Below are 20,872 nucleotides of genomic sequence, written 5' to 3'. Positions count from 1 at the left end.
GGATGCGTGGCATACGCACCAGGTAAGTTTTGTTTGAAAAGTCTCAAGCAAAATATCTTCCCAAAACAGCGAAAATGAGTGAAATAACCGTACGATACGCGAAGTAGAAGCACTTAATGCAGATGTCAATCAGATAACTAGATTCTCAGTCAAAAACGCCGTCATTTGATGTAAAAAACTCACAACAGGCAAAACTGAATCTGCATATACCGAGTGTCACTTGGGAGCTCCTCAAAAACACGTCTTCCTATGTTGAATCCTCAATCCTCAATCCAAAACAATCCTCAATCCAAAACAATCCACCTTAAACAAGCTTGGCCATTTTAACTACAAGAGTTTGGGCACATAAAAACCCGAAGTCATGAAGATGGTTAGGAATTCAGACCATGGTCAAGAATAAGCAATGAAATACACTTAGGCATACACATGTACCTTTGACATGCGTGTGTCAATGCGTGTTTGTTACTGTACACATTGTACGTCTGCTGGCGGACGCAATCTGCCAATCGTATTTACAGTGTACACAGAAGAAATTTTCATAAACCATGGTTTAGACTTAAACCACCTTGGTGAATTCAGGCCAAAGGGTCAAACTGGCAGTAAAATACTAAATCTGAGCTCATCACGACTAAAAAATAAAAAAAAATACAAGTATTGCTTCAGGCACCAATTACTAAAGAAGAGTAAGACCCCGTTTACAGTGCGAGGCTCGGCCGCGGCCGAGCCCGGCCTTTTCTTGGTGTAAACGCAAACTGGGCCAAATGCGCGGCCAATTGCGCGGCCAATTTTAGTCTGGCTTCCAAACCCTTTGCCTGTATCTTTCGCTGTTCAGGATATTAACCCCCTCAACGTCGAAAACTAGTATACAAGTAGTTTAAGGTGGTTTTGTCCTGCAAAATTCTTTCCTTCGGCAAAGGCCTTTGCCCGAACGGCGACTTCGTCGCCACGGAATTCATTTTGGCAAAGGGTATGAAAACCAGACAATACCAAATTGCATTTGTTTACAAGCAGAGCGCCATTACGACAAAATATTGAAAGGTTTGAATCAAAAGCACTGCCGAGCCCAGCAGTGTAAACGGAAAAAATTGCGGGGCTCGGCCGCGCAATTGAGGCCGGGCTCGGCCACGGCCGAGCCGCGGCCGAGCCCGGCCCCGCACTGTAAACGGGGTCTAAGAGCATTTAATGGAGCATTCATACAACGTGTACAGGAATGTACATTTGCAAGTCTCCAAATAAGTGGGTAAACATTGGTACATTATGTGTGTTTACCCATGTCAATGTGAGTGGCTTTGTAGAGCTGATTAGTCACAGGCAAAGAGTAGAACCAATACCTTAATGACTGATCAATAATGGGTCAGCCATAATACACTTAAAAATATCCGTCAAAGGTACATTGTAGCTCACTGGGTGAGTGCATTTTAGAGCGTTGCAATCATTATTTTTGTACCATTAGCATGAATTAAAATTTCACAGGAATATCGAGGTACAAACAAAACATGGAACGAGTTGTAACTCACTACATCACAAGATCACTGTAATATCACAAAGCCAAGTTGCTGTCAAATATCAGGTGTTATCATACAAGTGAATGTGTGTGTGTCTGCTCATTTACTTTACAGTACAGAATATAAATGTACATTGTACATAGGCCTACATTTTTGCCCTTGGGGTGACAAGACCTCATATCTCAAATTGCATAAATCTAAAAAACTTCCCCACTCAAGGTTTAATATCAAAAACACTGATTTGAGTTTAAAAATAGAGCATATTGAAATCCAAAATAATGTTTCTACATTTTTTTTCATGTCAACAATGATGTCATTTTGTGAAAATATTGAGAAAATTACGAAGATTTTTTGCTCTCCTAAATATTTGTGATTTTGAGACATGAGGTCTTGTCACCTCAAGGACAGTATCCACATGCAAAATATGAATGAAGTAACAGATAATAGCTGAAGATGACAGTGACCTTTGACCTCACCTTGCATGATGTCAGCAGCATGGTGGTAGATTTCTCCAGGACTGACCGGGCGGCCGCCATCTTGGATTTCGCCCTCTCGTCTTTGAGGTCCTGGTGGAGAGAATAGGTTTAAGGATGAGACCAAACAGACAACAAAAAGTCTTTTACCAACACATGGTAGCCTAACGTGGGGGCACTGTGGTATTGGGGCTAATTCAGACTCTTGATTTTGAAATGAAGGTCCTGAGTTTTGAGTCCTACCAAATGCTTACTTTCTCGGACAAGATTTTTTTTTCCTCCCTAATGTCCCTCTCAACCCATTGGCATATAGAAGTATCTACCTGGCAATGTTGCAGTAATATGGCAGGGCCCCAAAACAGAACAGTGCTAACACTGAACAGGTAACCATGGGTAAATAAGACCAATAAGACCATATATTGCCCCTGCTTATCATCAAACCATTAAAAATCATGAAAGATATGTTTTCCAGAAATAAAGATGACCAAAAGAGATGCAACATTAATTCAAGAGGTAAAGCATGAAGCATGGTAAGCCTTGCCAAACTGGAATTGCAGCATTAATTTGCTTCATGGGTATGGAACTACATGTGCTTTAATTGACTTTACATTAGCAAGAAATGATGATTTGTTTAGAACCTGAACAGCTACATGACAATAGTCCTCAAATGAATAAACCTAGGAAAGGTAGAAAGGGGTAAACACGAAGGGGGGGGGGGGGGGGGGGGGGGGGGGGGGATACAATCACAAATCAGTCAATCATGGCCTGTACACACTCGGCTAACTAATCACACAATATCGATATTGGGATCAAAATATGAGAACACTTCTCATGCACATCACCACAGTATCAAAAGGTCATGTAAAAAACAGTTTTTTTTAGTGTATGAGCACTTGCTACAATCCCCTCTCCCCCCCACCCCCCCAAAAAAGATGAGCAAATACCACAGCTTTAAAAAAAATAATAAACATAAGACACAATGCTCTGATAACCCATTACCATCTTTATTCTCAATATGTAGTTAAGACATTCATAGCTCTACAAAAAAATAAAAAATAAATAAAAAAAAGATAACCCGAGTCCGTGTGGCACTTTTAAATGTCACGCTCCCTCTCTTTCGAAATGTCAACTGCTGGTGATGATGAAACACATAATAATCAGTTGAATGCATTTCCATTAACCTGCAAAAGACATAGGATATCTGAAACATGTGGCAAGTTGCAGACAGGGGGAAAAAAATGATCCTAGACATTTGCGACACTATCACCTCCACATGTCATTGTCAATGAATTGCTTGAATTCCACCTGTTTGTTCGCTGAGCAACTTAATACTTGGTTCAAAGAAAATTGTTAAAACTTGCCTTTTCTAAAAAGTTTAAGGGATGGTTTAGTATATATGTGGAGATGGAGATTGAGCTTTTAACTTTTTGGAAGATGCTACGAAACCACTGATAAACTGTTACAGAGCATTCTAAGAGGAATTCAAAGTTTGTTTGATGAAAAATCCATTTTGAAATGGCCTACATATCCAGAAACGAAGAAAAACAAAGCGATCCTAATAAAACGTGGGTGCCACCCTTTGTCAGTATTGCTTTGTTTTGAATATCTCAGCTATCGCAAGACAAATTTTCATCAAGTATATGTTGAATCAGTCTTGGAATTACATGCTCTTTCATATTTCATGTCTCTTATTATCTTATGAAAAAAAGTTAGAAGTCTGAAGCCAGGTCTCAACCAAAACTATACAATTCCTTTGATAGTGAATGTGTTCAGTGACACGATAACATTCATAATTATGGTAACTTTAGTAACGTTTTTGTCCTCAGAGCACACCCTGTTTCTTTCGGACTAATCCTTCCCTTTAATCGGAAGACTGAGGTGATGGATTAAAGTAACACACCTGCCTGCAGTGTATTTCACATCATGGATATCATCGATCCATCTCTTGATTTTCCACCGGCTAGGCCGCCCTCGCTTGCCGTCATTCAGCGGATAGACAGGAGGGAGGGGCAGTGAGCAAAAATAATGCATACCCTCCATCCATCTCCCTCTCTCTTTCTCTCTCAGTATGAAACACCCCCTAAAGGCTCCAAAATCCTTTCACATCCACACCACTAGCCTTCACTCAAGGCTGTTAAAATTTGTATCAGCACGCCTCATACCTAATGCATGCATGTGGCACACAATACCATTGGACCCAAGCTCACTAAAAATCTCTCGCGTGCATCTGATTGTACACTAGATCCAGAGCTCAACAAATACCAATGACATCAGGATGGTCATTCTGGTTTTGAAAGCTAAATACTAATGACGCAATAAATAAGCATTATCTGCCTCAGGTGCGATAAACTATTCCTTTCAGAATTTGCCATCAAGCCGCAGTACAGTTGGACAATGACAACCATAAATATTTTTTAACCTTTTATTGCCATTCTCTCAGGCATCTTTGATTCCTATCTTACAAAGGAGTGTTTCCTAGTTTATGTAGACAATACATCTCCTATGATTAAGAGGACAATTCTATCTACAGTTGTAGGTCTACAGATATATTGTAATCAGCACAGGTTTGAAGATCATATCTTTTCCAAAATCTGAGCACGTAAAATGATGACACTTTCTCTACAAACTAGAGCTTACAAGACTTGAACTTGTCATTGAGACGAGTTAGGTGATACGCAAGAGCCAAAGGATATCAAGTGTTGATGATTGTCATCTTTTAAACATGGGATCACTAATCAAAACAGTACATTTAAAACAGCATGCTGTTATGGGGGGGATGGAATTGCACCCTTTTATACATCAATTTTGACAGTCATTTCCATGACCACATTCAACATGTGGACTTGAACTTACTAGGTGATACGCTGTACTTGCGTAGTAGATACTAACATATCGCCTTGTGATGAAACCATTGTTTCACAGCGAGTCCATCACTCACGTTTTGTCTGTCTCCTGTCTGATGAGCCAACTCCACCATCTCCTTGCCAAACTGACTGAAGCACTGGACAAACTCTGTGAAGCTCCTTGTCTTCTCGATCCGGTCCAGGCTCTCCGTCACCTGTTGGCAGGAACAGACAACTTAGATTAACCCATCAACTGCCAAGGCACTACTGACAATCAAGCATTGCCTTGAAGGAAATGAGATTTTGGGGGAAAGTTGATTGAGAGGAAGAGGGCTTTCAAGTTTGGGGTCTCTTTAACCCGTTGAAGACAAGTCCCGAGAATACTCGCCGGGCAGGTGTCTGTGGGAAGTGCATGTTACTGCAAAATCAGTCTGTCCTCAATGGGTTAGATGCATCCTTATTGTGCATGGGACAAAATGGGATTTAAACCTATTGCACTTGTTTTAAAGGAAGTATCAGATTATCAAGAACCTTGGCAATCCCATTATGAAGATTCAATTAATGACTATTTCAAATTGTCAAGGCCACTTAACTTTACACGCACTCTTATACATCATGTGGGTTTAAAATTTAGAAAAAAAAATAAAACAAATTCAAATTATATGGTTTCCCGAGAACTGTAAAAATTGCTGCAAATAATCAGATGTTATAAATACTAGCTTTTGCCTCTGTGGCTCCAAAACTACGGAACAAGCTTCCTCCTCATTTGAAATCTTCACCCACTGGTGATTTGAAACCCCACTGTCTTTGTTGAACTTGCACTGCCACTGTCTGGTAGTCTGTACATATTTTGACTCTGATGCTAACTTTTATCGTAAAAGAAGGGACTACAATTTTGCGCAGGCTAGCATAGATTACACCACCGTTGCGGGGTACGCTACCTGCCTAGCTGCCAGTGCCAGTACACGATTATCTGGCCATGTCGGGACCGGCGCTCATCCGGATAAGCGAATTGGCCGGATATGGGAGACACAATGTTAATGTATCGATAGCTGCCGTCCAAGCTGCCGTCCCAGTGCACTGGCAGCTAGGCAGGTAGCGTACCCCGCAACGGTGGTGTAATCTATGCTAGACTGCGCAAAATTGTAGTCCCTTCTTTTACGATGATAATGTGGTGTGAATTTATGTTAGTTCTGTCGGGAATATTGTAGGTAAATCGTGTGAGTTTTGTAGAAATTTTAATTGAGTTTAAAGTCACTCACTGTCTGTTTTTTCTCAATTTTTGGATGAAAAAAAAAGTCCTTCACTGCATGAACGCATCTGGATAATAGAGATTTCTGGATAAAAGGAGGCCGGATAATCGAGGTCGAACTGTCGAACAGCTACTGTCGAACAGCTATTACCATTTAGCCCCAGATATCCATTGTATAAAGGTCATCTTTTTTCAGAAAATCCCAATAAACTGAACATGGACTATATCCACCATACACATAGAATACAGCCTCGTGGAAAATCGACCTGTATTAATTTTTTGTGGGTTTTGTGATCTTTAATGCAGGGTCTATAATAACCTACCTTTCCCTCATCAAAGTAGGAAATGGGGCTTTCAAATGATCCAAGGTTTCATCATAAAATGATACGACATGACAACATTAGGGCTGACAAGCCAACAAAGCCTCCCCTGAGTCTTATCACACACATGCAGCGTGCTGATGTTCTTTAAATTTCGCCCAAAATAGCCTTGGCTATGATGGCCACCATTGACGACATACGGTAAATTGGGCCAGGGCAACATACAATCAAAACATATGCTACTGGGAGTTCCCCAGCTTGTATCAACATCGGTAAATCTGGGGCAAATTCATCAACATCATCAGAGCTGCTCTTCCCCTACCCCTCCCTTACCCCTCCCATACCCCCTCCTTGCCAATCTAACAGGCTGGAATCCAGAACATGCAAAATCCCGTTCACATCTAGTCGAAACTTGGCACAACCTCCAGAGACTACATAAGAGAGTACCTTCCTCAATTGTGAATGGAAAATTAATGTAGATGTAACGAGGGTTATGTTGTCCTACGTGTAGATTATCCAGGACTTCTTTTGGAGTATTATTCATAGCTTAGGCCATTTTACTGAAACCTTGTCCAATGCTGATACACCTTTTTGTAGTACAGCAGACAGGAAAAACTTCACAAGAGAACGAATGTCACAGAATTGGTGCAAGTGTGCTGGACAGGGGTTAATAAAATTCATGAGAGCAACTTTCGGAAGGCCTTCTTACAATGTATGTTGCAACAGGCCTCTTGATGGATGAGTATTATCTGATTCTGGCCTAACAACAAGCTTTTGAGTTTACTACATGTAGTTACCTGCCTACTACATTCCGAAACACTGAGGCCTGATTGAATGCAATATTTGTTGCTATGTAGGACACTCAGGCTTTAGACTAGCATTATGGATAACAGCCTTCCCTGTACAGAAGTGACATAATGTAAAATTCTATGATTGGGGGCAGGTTCAACGTAGGTAGGAAACTGATTTCATACTGTATCACTCAGTTTAATCACTTAGCATTACTACTAGATGTTCCTCATGTATTTCTTGTGTTGTTATCAGTATTTTTGGAATTCATATCAAACATTTAATCCTGTATTTTTAACAAAAGCAGCTGAAGACTTTAATTATGGATTCACTTTGACTTGGCATTCAACACTGAAAGGGACATCGGCAAAAGGGAAAAAGCCACACTAATAGCCAAAAAGAGCAGTATGTTGCCTGGTATGCAGTTACCATGGAAACACATGCAAAGATCAAACCAAAAGTGTGTCTTGACGTAAAATGGTACCCACGTCTCTGGCCATGTTTTGACAAAGACACCAGAGGAATATTCCTTTGCCGGTTCCTCCCAGACGGTCATTGGGGATATTGTCCATCTTCGATGACGTCCGGCAGACAGACGGTATGCAAACAGGGTTCTCGATGCAAGGTCTGCGTTATATGTCGCACCTAGAATCTGATGCAATTATGGCGCAAACACGACCGACATGTTTCCATGGATATACCGCAATGTTGTGGCTACAGAGGAAGGGGCGTATGTGCTTTGCGTCTTCCGTGCACCACATTCTTTATACGAGCGGGATGTATAATTGACATAACCTAATATTCTATTCAAATTTTCAGCATACTTCCTTCCCGCTAGTCAGTCGAGATATCCCCCAAGTTTGCTCTCAAAGTATCCCATGAAAGTAGTAAAATCATGCAACAATACCTAGTCTGTGCAGCAAGAAAACAAATTCATTAACATGGAATTTCTCATAACTGCTTGGTCGGTAAGTTTTTCATAATATCAGGTCTTGAGAAACAAAGTTCACCACTCGTATCACTTGGAGTTAAAATGAAAAGCATACTCTGATGCCAGGAACCGTAAAGCTAGCCAAATACTTATTAAGATACCAAATGTAATAATCAAATTCTATGCATTCCCCAGGAGAAGAGTAGCATTAGGTTGGCTGCCTTTCCTATAACATAGCCACAAACTCTGTAATAATCAATAAATTCAATTTTCACAACTCCCTTTTATTTTAAAACTCCCAATTTCAAAGACAACAGAGAAGCTGAATTAGCTTGACTTCAGAATGAAAGAAAAAGAAGAATATAGGCACTTCTTCATACAGGCCCCACACTTTCATTCCTGTGTGTCATCATTGATTATACTGGACTACTGATCACTGACCATCACTAAAAGTGACTTGCAGAGATTTTTTGGATCCTATCGGTCTAATCAAGGGTGTCATTCCTGGGGGCTCTCATGCTTCTCAACCGCGCATGAGCTGTCGGACGTCAACTCCAAACAAAGCTGACAAGAATAACTCTCCGCTTTCCTGCACTGCCACACGCCATTTGGTGATGAACCTCTTTAATCTTGGTTGCGGGGATTTTGTACTTGCCCTGTTCCTGGCCTGCGATATCTGCTTTATGACGATCTTGTCCGCCAGTAGAAGCACCCTGGTGATGGCTGACAGAAGACCCCGGGCCGCCCGAACCATGTTACTCTTGTCTGCCGGCGAGGTCATCTGCCCGGAAGCATCGTACGTCACATCGGTCAACTTTGCTATATTACTTCCTGAGTGGACGAAGAACAAAGATATAGACAGAAGAAATAAAGTGTAAGGGCATTGTCTAGACTACATTTATATAAGTAGTAGAGGTCACAATATCTCAACAAAAATGAAAGGTTAAGTCACTAAACATTGTGCCGTTACACCCTAAAAAGTCGTACAGCAGGAAAATGTCAAAGATTAGTACATGCTATTTGTGAAATATTGCACAAGTACAACCAAGGATTTTTCATCTTTAAAAGATTTTATATTTCTATACAAGAAAGTTTCACTTTAAATTAGTCCATTCACAATTATTTGTTCTTGATTATCATTTTCCTACAGTATATACTTTTATGCATACAGATTCTGTTTTCTGAAGTGGTCTTTTCGAAATACCACCTTGAATTAAGTATTAATATCCTCCAGAGGAATTAAAAACCATCACACGATGCCTATTTTGTCATGATTCTGTTCACGTGTTGTAACACAGGAGACAGTAATTCGGTACTGCAAAATCTTTCATGTATTTAAGAATGTACACTGTATGTCTGAACTCCCCAGTTTCATTGCTCACACTTGGAGTTTTCCCCTTAATTAAACAAACATCAACCGAGGGAGATTTCTCTTTAAACTGACATCAACTAGGACCCAATGCCAAATGACAAAGCAACCATCCCTCCCACTGGAGACCTTACACCTCCTGTGGTCCTTTGCTCATCCCATCACTGTTGCCTAGCAACTGATCTGTCTCCAGAGTCATTAGCAGGTGAGATGAGGTGGATTGGAAGGTCAGAAATAGCTTGGTAATTACTACTTTTGACGCTGCTCCTGCTCTGTCCCCCCTTGATTTCAGGATGGAGCAAATCCAAGAATTTAATCAATCACACTCAAATTAACTTCCTCTTTCTGCGAACACAAGAGGTTAGTTACTCCGTCAGCTGTGAGCGCAATCATTACAGGTCCTATTTTGGTCTGATATATACACAAACATTCCACAAAAATAAACACTCAGGGCATGTTCAACATTTTTGGGTTGTAAAGCTCAACATTAAACCGGCAAAATCAGGAGAGTAAACCTGCATTTATAGATCTTCTTCAGTAATGAATTTCATCCTGATGTGACATTTTCATGCATGATAAAGGTGACCTCAAGTACATGTATTGGTGAGGGGTTCCACTCTTTTCTCATCTTTTCTTTTATGCAGGTAACCTCTTTTTTACAAAATAATCTTCACATGTCCTCTAAACTTGCTAACTCTTACATTTTGATTTCGAGGTGTGATAGGCATAATGTTGTCATGACAACAGGATGCAAATAGAGCATTGAGGAAGATCCTTCACAATGAGAGTGATGCAAATTTCTCCCCCACTCACAAATTCTGCAGAACATTACAAACAAATTAAGCCTCTCCAAACTGTTGACACTAGAGTAACACTTTAATACTGGGAAAAAACAAACAAACAAACAAACATCTATTTGATCGCATCACAACCTGGGCAGTGCATCTGAGGAGCAATTAGACTGAGTAGCTGCCACTGTCACAGTTTCCAGTCCGTAATTTGTCACAAAGCGGGTGGGAAAATTTGGACATGATTCCAGTTTGCCACCCATCTGCTTCAGTAATCTACTCAATTAATGCAATCTATTACCATGATGGAACATCACTTGGCTCTCACCTATACATCTTAATGTCGACAAGCAGACAGCAACAATAACAACAACAAAGCATACAGCTGTATAAACACATACAGGAGTGAAATAAACAGCGGGACAAACACTAACACAATATATCAGAATGCTAAATATGTTTAATAGACATATACACAGAAATGTTTGAAAAGATACCAGGGAAATACCCCATGACTTCTTTGTTAAAGCCTGAAGCCAGGTCGATAGGAACGAAAGATAAACATGACAGAAAATGTAGATTTACAAACTAGAAAACAGCTGATCTCAGTAGCACAATTACAACAGACTGGCTTTTGTTTGTTCAATTGTTCTTGTATTACTGTATACACCATATATTTCGCGAGTCTAAATTTTCACGAATTAGGAATTCCCAACGATTTCGCGAGTGGTTAAATTCGCGATCGTGGAATCCTGTACTGAACAGAAAAATGTACATGCATACGTCACATCCACATCGGGATCAGAGTCAATATTTTCGTGTGTCTTTATTTTCGCGAATAGCACCTGACTTCCGAAATTCGCGAAAATAAAAAACCTCGCGAAATATTCGGCGTATACAGTACTTGCATTTACGTAGGCCTACAACAATCTTTAGCTCAGCTAAGGGTAGACTTGTTTGTAATCTGGGTCTTGAATCCATCATACAGCTGTCTGGCTGTCATGTTGTTTGTTTGTTTGTTTGTTTTTCTTCTTTTTTCTTGTTCCTAGAGTTGTTGTTTTTTTAAGCATTTGTCCTCTGAGAGTACCTCTCTCCCTTTAAAAACAGAAATACATCTAGAAATGCACATATAGTAGTTATGCCTATTTTTAGACATATTCTATTTCAGCACTTTCTTACAATCATGGACAAGACCCACTGTAGAATGTTTTCCATTGTACACTCTCTTTTCAAGTGCAATGAATACACAGGATCCAAAAAAAAAAATGTTAAGGAATGCCAAGTATGGAAGTTGAACATACTTGAAGCAGACAAAAATGTGATGAATGCACAGCTGTCACCTGTTTCTCAGCATCCAACATACATAAGCCTTCAAAAGTGCCACACTAAGTAACCCCTAGCATTAAAAAACGACAACAAAAAGACCCCTTTCACATTTGAGACACGGGGCCTGCCAATGCTGGATTATCCAGAACATATGGTTTGGCATATAAGTGTAAAAGCAGATACCACATTCAGATTAATAAAAATAAATAAGGGTTACTCAAGCAAGATAAACCTTATTCAGAGCACTTACCCACAAGTGCATCAATAAGAAGCCATCAACCTTTGTACCTTCAGGGCTTTTTAGATATCATATTTTCTGTATCATTCCTAACTAAATGGGTGCTAGTGAACTAAAAAAAAAATAATAAGCTGTAAAGTAATCTTATTAGTGTGAGATTCTTTTTTTCTTCTTCTTCATTAGAACTGGTGGAACACTGACAGAATCAAACATAATGATCAATCTGACACAACCAGAATTAACCTGCCCACATAAGATTCTAAAATACCTGTATATTCTTAATAGAATCCACCACACTCCTTTACAAAATGAGTTCACAAGAAGAAATTATCTTGATCAATCGACAGTTGATTTAAAGATTTGTGTACAAAATAGATTTTATCTAGTAAATGATCTAATAATGTGTATCAATTGGTGAATATAATAATGAAGAGTAAGTTTAACAGTCAGACTAGTATTCTATTACTCATGAGGTGTACTACCACCCTTCACAGAGGGACATCCCAGTAGGCTTATGCCTCATGAAGTGTTCAAGGAGTGTGCCACGAATCCCCGTTCACATTTGCAACATAAGAACATCCTAGTGGGGTAATGTCATACAGAAGCAGTCCACTGTGAGTGCAGAACAAAATGCCCTCTTCATATTTGCAACTTGAGCTGCTCTTAGCTAGCAGGATCAGACTGAAAAGGAACACACTGCTTTTCATTATGTGTGTAGGATTGGAAACCCCTTTCACATTTGAATCTTATCATTATCATACTATGAAACTTCTGTGTGGTTGATCATGAAGGTGAAAGTGACCACCTGGGCATATCATGCATAGCTATGTTGCACATCTTACGGGATCATTTAAGAATTTTTTTTTTTCTTCTTTTTCGTTGGGGAAACAAAATTAAAGAGGGTGGTGGGAATGCGGCTCATGTTAATTTTGCACAACATGTCGTGCAGGAGAGATCAGGTGGCTTTAGTGGCCACGATACCGATATCCCTGAGAGCTTAAGGGATCACAGAGAGAGCTTTGGTGTCGGATTCTTTGCTTCTCGGTCACACAACATACGTGAATGATGGCGGTTAAGACCCCTCGCAAAGAGAACATTCATGTTCCCCATCCCACCCCGAAAAACAACAAACACGCTATTTTAAAGGCCTAGTACTATTTTTGCAAATGAATTTACTCTGTATTACAATATCTATGTAAGAGAGGTGTATCAAGCTCCAATGTTCTATGGGATATGATTGGCACCTAGATAAAAAGATAAAAATGACACTGGATTTGAAAAATTACAGATTCTTCTATCAATATCTTTTCTTTCTTTTTTTCTTTCTGTATCAAAACTGTGTGTGTTTTTGTCTAATTTATTTATTTTTTCAAATGTACAGTAGTGCGCTTGTTTCGCTATAAAACTTGTATGAAGATGTACATAGCCATCAAGGCTGAACTCACTAAATTTTTACTTTCACTGACCCCATCCAGGTGCCCTTATAGTGTATAATAAAAGAGTTTGCGAGCCCATCAGCACACGCTTTATTCATATCTCACATCCGATCAATATTTTGTATTGTTCCGTGGCACATGCAGTTGACTATGGGAATGGGAAACATGTACTGTCTTGAATGCTAGTAAATACAACACTCTAAAAAATGAAATGGAAAATCCAACATTTTGAATGTTGACACTCAAAATGATGGATTAAAAGATTTCATTTTTAGAGTGTACACTTAAAGAATAAAAGATGAAATGGCAAGTTCAACATTTTGAGAGCCTAAATTTAACATTTACAAAAGGTTCGAGGAGTGAAAACATTTAAAATGTTGAATTTACCATTTCATTTTTAGAGCATTGTTATAATTACTATCATTAGTGTTGTTATTAATGAGAAAAAGTATTTTAAAGGGACTGTACAGTACTGGTTGAGGTAGGGATTCATGTTTTGAACATTCCTAAGTGAGATAATGAAAAGTTTCTTATGAAATATGAAAGAGCATGTAATTTTTAGAAGGATTCAACGTTTATTTGATGAAAATTGGTTTTCAAATGGCTGAGATATCCAAAAAAAAGTGCTAATAATAAAAGGCGACATGCCCCAACTTTATTAGTATCTCTTTGTTTCACCTTGTTTTTGGATATCTCAGCCATTTCAAAACCGATTTTCATCGAATAAACTTTTGATACCCATTAGAACCGCATGCTCTTTGACATCTCATAAAGTGGTTTCTGAATATCTCACAAAACATTAAAAGCTAAATCTTCACCTCAACCAGAACTGTACAAACCCTTTAAAACTGGTAAGGCCCCAAATATTTTGGACGAATGGTGGGGTTTCAGTCAACAGAACTTGAGGTGATGCTACTCACCCTTTCAGTACAAGTCCCATGAATGGCACTTTGATCATGCTGTGCATATCAACACGCAGTGTACCTTTAGCAAATTACATGTAAATGTGCATGTTGATTGTGAAGAAAAATTGGGCAAAAATTTGTGTTCCATACCCTTGCAATATTAAACATGATCCATGGTAGTATCATCTCTATGATAATTTTAAAAAATCCTTTTGGAATTCCCTTGTTATTTGAGATACACAAAACTTCTAGGTATAAACTCCGCTGCAACACCAGTCATACAAAAAGGCTCATAATCACATCTGTGAAATAGATTATTAAGCTGTAACTTGATTTTCTCATCTTAACATTTCCTGATCTACTTCCTGAAATAAGTTCCTTTTTTAGATGTTTGCTTGGTATATTTGATTATCCTAAATTAAGCTAGCATGATTGGATTACGTATAGTCTGGCTGCTTTCAAAGCCTGCCGCCACTTGGAAAATGACTGCGGTTAAGCAACCTCCTCGAACTGCATTTTAACTCGGGTAAGATATCGGATGATTGTAATATGAGTGTAATATGGTATACTTTGGCATCTGTTTCCTTTCCCCCTCCTCTCTCTCTCTCTCTCTCTTTCTCTAACTTAATCCCTCTATGATAATAACTAGAATATAACAATGTATTGGGATATATGATATAATATAATATACATACACATACTGTATTATGTACAATAAATATGTATATTGCCAGCAAAACTTGCACGAGAGATGTGGCTGTGATGTTGAGTTAGAATCTACAATACGTCCCCCTCGTATCCATTTTCGTAGATCTGTTTCCTTCTTTTGCATGTGCAATCTTTCTCTTATTGATACATAAGATATATCTTTCTCCTCTATTATCTTTCTTTGTATCTATCGACAGTTTGTATCTCACCACAGATAGAGTGCTTTTGACAGTTAACTGCCAGGCTGACCTACTTGCCAGAAAGGACAAAAGTGTAATTTGCAATTCCAGCAAATGTCATCAGTGCAACCAAAATAGCCGGACACAAACACTTTAATTTGCAATGAATAACTTATTTCCCTTTGTCCGGAGGTTTCATAAGAATCAGGTTACAATGGTGACCGATATACAATCTCTGATCTTACTGGTTTGTTTCTTTCTTTCTTTCTTTCTTTCTTTGTCTGTTTGTTTCTGTGTTTGTTTCTTTATTTGTTTGATGGCTCACAGGTTTGCTTATTTTGTTACATCAAATTGGTAAAGAGCTGATTGGGAAAAAATGGTATTATCTCATCTCATTGAATATAGATTTAAAAAAAAAAAAAAAAAAAAAATATATATATATATATATATATATATATATATATATATATATGTTTTTCACTTACACTGCATGTGTTTCTATCAGGAAGTCCTTTTGTACAAAGTTTTAAATAATTTGCAAAGGTCACTGCCACACTGCTTTGTCAGCCATATTCTAATTTGATCGTTGCCTCTCACAGATGTGTTTTTGCCAATTTTATCCAAGTTCAGGGTCCCGTTCTATCTTGGACAAACAGATGGACACACGATCAAGACAAGAAGATGAACAGGTTAGACGAGACAAGAAGATGGGCGGACGAACAAAGAACATTTCAACATCTCTTTGTTGCTGTGATAAGGGATGGCAATGCATAGAGAAGTTTCTGACATCCCATGATTACTGTAAACGTGAATATTTTCACGCAACTAATTTTTCGTGCCCTGCCAGGCAAGAAGAGTTTCGCATGTTTTTAATTCCGCGGAGTCAAGACATCAACTATCGGAACATATGGGCAGCAAACATATTCACGTGCTTTTATTTTCGCGCTAGCTTCTGGTTGCGCAAAATGAGCGAAAATTTCAACACCGTGAAAATTTCCAATTTTACAGTAGTTTCTTTAAAAGAAATGTACATTATGTGCTCATTGGGACATCAGATGGCACACTATCGAAGTAAACGCAACACTTCTGGCAACATCTTTAGTTGGGAAAACTAAGATATCTACCAATTATCATTGCTGATTACACTGCACTGAGACAATTCTATAAAATAAGCTTAGTTTATGGTTTCATCTTCAATTGTTTAGCATGACAAAGTGAAAAAATGAAAAAAACTTTTATTAGCTTGAGTCACAATATACCTACACACATTAGCAAGTTAGGAGCTATAAGAAGAATATACATGATTCAGTTACGGCTAACAATCTACTGAAATCAAATCACTAGCAGTGAAATGATTGTGTCATCAGTATCTGATTAGTCAAATACTTCTGTGCCTTGAGGGGGAAAAACTGAAAGCGCACTTTGCGGGGATGAAACTCAATAAAGGTAGAGAGTCCATTTTTGCCCATTCTCTTCCAAAATAGCCACAGACCTTCAAGAAAGAAAAACCTAATCTCAGGAGTCAAAATCCCTTCTAACGGCTCTCCGGTGGCCGGGCTGAAATGAGCGACAATTTGTTCAGGCTATTTACTTCTGCTGATTTGGCATCACCTGCCATCTTCACGCATGCTTCGCTGAAAGGTCGATAATTTCAGTTCACCAGGCGTCCCACCGTGGGGGGCAACTGATCAATAAATCCTCATCAGAGTGTCACCACACATGGAAGGGATGAAAGAGGAATTCAATTTCCGCCGTATTCCGGCAGCCGCCTCATCCACAAACTCTCTCTCTCTCTGGCATTTTGAGGTACTGTCTGAAACTAAAAATGTGGCAGCCAATATCCAAGTTGTGAGTAAAAAGGAAAAAAAATGAATAAGAAAGTTCTTCAGCCTACTCAAAGTCTACAGCTGTTCAATCTTCGGGGGCAGGCATGCAATAAAAGCGAAATTCTCATTCGTCAAACGCCTCCTGCAGTTTTCCTTCATTCATTCATTTATTCCATCTTCACTATACAGCCAGACAGGGCACAGCCAAGTCGGGAGAAATCACTGAGCATTTCTGAAAATGGAAAAGCAAACACCATCCGATCCATGAAATTGACATTCCTCTCAAGAATGAATACTGCACTTAGCCAAGAGTTATCCAACATCTTAGCTCTTTGACACACATACAGAAAGCATCGACTCTGTTGAAGTATTCTTTTGTGAGCAAGATGCAAGAGAAAGATGGAATGAGAGATAGGGAGAGAGAGAGAGAGATGGGGAGAGAGAGATAGAGAGAGAACAGGAAGAATAGAGAGAGAGAGGTAGGCATACAGTACTTTTAAGTGTTTGTTTGACCAGATGAAAAATTGTTTTTCCCGCAGCTCCCTTCGTGTAATTTTAGAAGAGAAAAAAAGAAAGTCACAGGTATATTTATTCTTCTTAGAGATCACCTCATAAATAAACATCAGTTTTCCTCTGATTCCTCGTGTTATTTTCGGTCGAGATCAGGATCAGGACCCAAATTTTGAAATGTTTTAGTACAGTGAAAACAAATAATGCATTATTTTGCGAGATTTGGGTCACAACTCAAATTTCACTACTTTGGGCAATTTCTTGCAAATAGATGCAACTTTGCACAGTGAGAATGGTGATGGTACAACAATTTCACAATCTTATATCCCACATGTCACACCTTGCTATTTCTACCAACCATGGTGTGCGCGGTATATTGAATTGACAGTATAACATAGTAAGCATACCATTCATGTACATGCCTAGGTTAGCTCTACTCCAATAATTGTGACCCAAATAAGTTTTGACACTTTTCAAAGTGAGAACGCTATCGAAATAAAAAAAGATGCAACCAAAATCACGACCCAAATTTCACAATTTTTGTAATGAGAAGGGCACTACTGTTACCTATCAAGAAAAAAAAAAAGCATGTCTTCAGTAATGTGCTCCAAAAAGACAAGTACCACTGGTGTCAGAAAGTAGAATTGTCATCATCAAAACGTGAAAGCTGTCATCCCAGAAGATGTGAGAGACATCCAAAGCATTTTTTTTTCCCAAAGAAAGAAAGAATGAATGAGAGAAATGAAGAACATCCCAAGAATGTCTCTCTCCCTCCTCCAGAGGGCACTTTGGTCAAAACTTTTGCAAATGCTATTTCAACACTGGAAGCCTTCCGCCCCTGGATGTCAGTGATATAGACAGAAAACAGAAAATGACACACAAGTTTGACAGCGATGTAGTTCCTTAGCTGTTGGCAGCAATGGCTAAACCCACTGAAGGCTAGTCCCGAGTATACTTGGGCATTATCCTTCATACTTTGTTATACATGAGCCATTCAGGTCTTTGGGAACAGGATAGCATCATAGGAATCAAATCTACATGTACTTTAGATATCATATTGTTTGACCATATTACGTGGCAGATAGAGACAAGAAAATATACTGCCAGGCTAGGAAACCTGTACATTGCAGATGACTCATAAAGAAAGAGAAAAATGCAAAAGAAATAATACAAACAGAGAAATAAATGGGAGGGGCTGAAACATCTCAATCTCTCAGTTTACAGCCTCATGCATCAATTAGCACGGTTTGCATACTAGATTTCTGTCAATGGCAAAAGTTAATGATCATGAATCAGCCAGCTGCACATTACATCCAGTCAGGAAAAAAAGAGATAAGAAATCAGTCTTTCAGATCATTTGATCTCTCTTCTAGCCTTATGAATAATAAGCTAATATTAATAAAAACAAAAATGATAGAAATAATAACAGCAATAAAAACAATGATGATAATAACAACAATGATACTACTACTACTAATAATAGTAATAATTAGAATCATAATATTAATAATGATGATAATAATGATAATAATAATATGATTGCTAAAAACAAGGGAGGCATATCTAATGAACCCTGGATTCCCTTTAATCAGAACTGATCTGATCAAACTCAGTTATCTCTCCCCAAAAATTAGTGATTACCCAATTGTGGTTGGTGGAGTACAGTTAATTCTGAGTATACCGACGGAGTCGAAACAGAAACAGAAACAGAATTGCTGCAGAGCAGGTAATGAACTACACTCCCTTATTATTTGAACAAAGCATCTATCAGTGGGTCTAGCTATCTCTCAGTTGTTGATGGCCAAATTCACAAAGAGGATATTAGGAATATCTGGGTTATGTCACAAACCTGATTTAGTTTGATCCATCCTACGCTGTCACTATACATTAAATTGCCAAGGAAATATATTGCATTGGAGGGCATACATTCTAATGAAGCTGCATGTACATGTATGCATGTAAACATACACCAAAATTTTATGCACACACACTTGTACACGATGTCTCAATAAAGATGTCATTAATCAATTGCTCTCACAATGTTGGGAATCCAACAAAGAGATTATACATCCTCAAAGATTTGCAGAAAAAGTGTCGGCAAAACAAAAATATACAGATTCAACTCATATTTCTGGCCATTGGAATTCACTTACAGATTCAATGTACACTTGTACTTTCAGATTCAAGCAACAACAGACCTCCTGTAACTATGTATCATATTTCAAAGTTTAGCTATAATTTTCCTGTCACTTTAGAATTGACAGGTACTATAATCTCTTCTTAAATGGCTTTTCTGTTCATGCTCATCCATTTATGAACCATTTTCCACAGTTTCAATATGATGAACCCATTTGTTTCTAAGTGCAAATACCTTAAGAAAAGTTGAGCATGGTAAAGAGTTTCAAAATATGGGCAATGTACTTTATAGAGAGCCTGCACAGAAAGATTTAAATAATTTCACATGGGATCCATGCACTAAATGTATTCATCAACTGGTACATGTTCCCTAAATGTGTTTTCCCCCAATCTAATTGATGTTTAACTTTCTCATCAATAAACCCCCATTCCAAATCTTTTCAACATTCCTACACAATTTGGAAATGATGAAATTGATCCTTTTGTCAACATGAGCACAAAACATTCACTATTTGTAAGGTTCTGGGGCAAACTAACTGGTGTGTATCAAATTCGCAGCAATAATCACTACATTTTTTTTTTTTTTACACAGGAATCTTCATTCACGATGACCCAGTTAAAATTGTTGAATAAATCACACGAAAACCACATAGGTTTTACCGTTTTACACATTTGATTGACATCAATGCATTGATGGTCTCAATTTTTAGTAGAAAAGTGCACATTTATGGGTTAAAAAAAAGCAATTTAAATCATACATTAAAGCTGACAGTGATTGAAAGATATCATAATAATCTAGAGTGGAATCAGTTAACCCATTGAGGACGAGTACCGAGTATACTCAGGCAAGTGTCTATGGGAAATGCATGTTGTAGCTCAATTAGCCCATCGGGTTAATAAATCTGCTTTGTATACAATCAAACAGACTAAGACTCAGCATTTTGGATATCTACTGTTCCTTACATCAAATATCAACTTTTGGACATGAAATACTGCTCTATGAAATGAACGAAAACATGATTATACATAATGGTTCAATACAATCCAGAAACTACTTCTAGTTTTACTCACTTTTCTTTGTTTGATCTCAGTGTATGCTTAATATTAAAATCTAGTCCTCAAACAATAGGATTTACTATTCTTAACCCATTGAGGACGGACTGATTTTGCTACGCTATACAACACGCATTTCCCATCTACCTGCCCAAGTATACTCGGGACTCGTCCTCAACTAGTTGAGGAAGAATAATTCCAGTTGATTCTTCTCAAATATACAGGTAGCTCAAATAATAGAAATATGAGGTTATAAACTGTAATTATTACATGCAGGAAGACTTC

General features: G+C 38.4%; 1 protein-coding gene across 2 annotated transcripts in view; it reads right to left on the bottom strand.

The window, feature by feature from the left end:
- The window catches only part of LOC139741027 (alpha-catulin-like), a 144,427-nt gene that overhangs the window by 44,002 nt on the left and 79,553 nt on the right, over nt 1-20,872 (bottom strand). For both annotated transcript variants that reach the window (XM_071651616.1, XM_071651617.1), the window contains exons 3-5: nt 8,769-8,944; nt 4,917-5,036; nt 1,982-2,071 (exon numbers count right to left, since the gene is read on the bottom strand). In XM_071651616.1, the coding sequence (XP_071507717.1) occupies nt 1,982-2,071; nt 4,917-5,036; nt 8,769-8,944 (386 nt within the window). The remainder of the gene's footprint in view (nt 1-1,981; nt 2,072-4,916; nt 5,037-8,768; nt 8,945-20,872) is intronic.

This window comes from Diadema antillarum, unplaced genomic scaffold (assembly GCF_040938485.1).
Source record: "Diadema antillarum isolate AM-2024a unplaced genomic scaffold, OU_Dant_1.0 seq00000898_RagTag, whole genome shotgun sequence".
In the NCBI taxonomy this organism is placed as follows: Eukaryota; Metazoa; Echinodermata; class Echinoidea; order Diadematoida; family Diadematidae; genus Diadema; species Diadema antillarum.
This window is presented reverse-complemented; position numbering and strand designations above follow the sequence as displayed.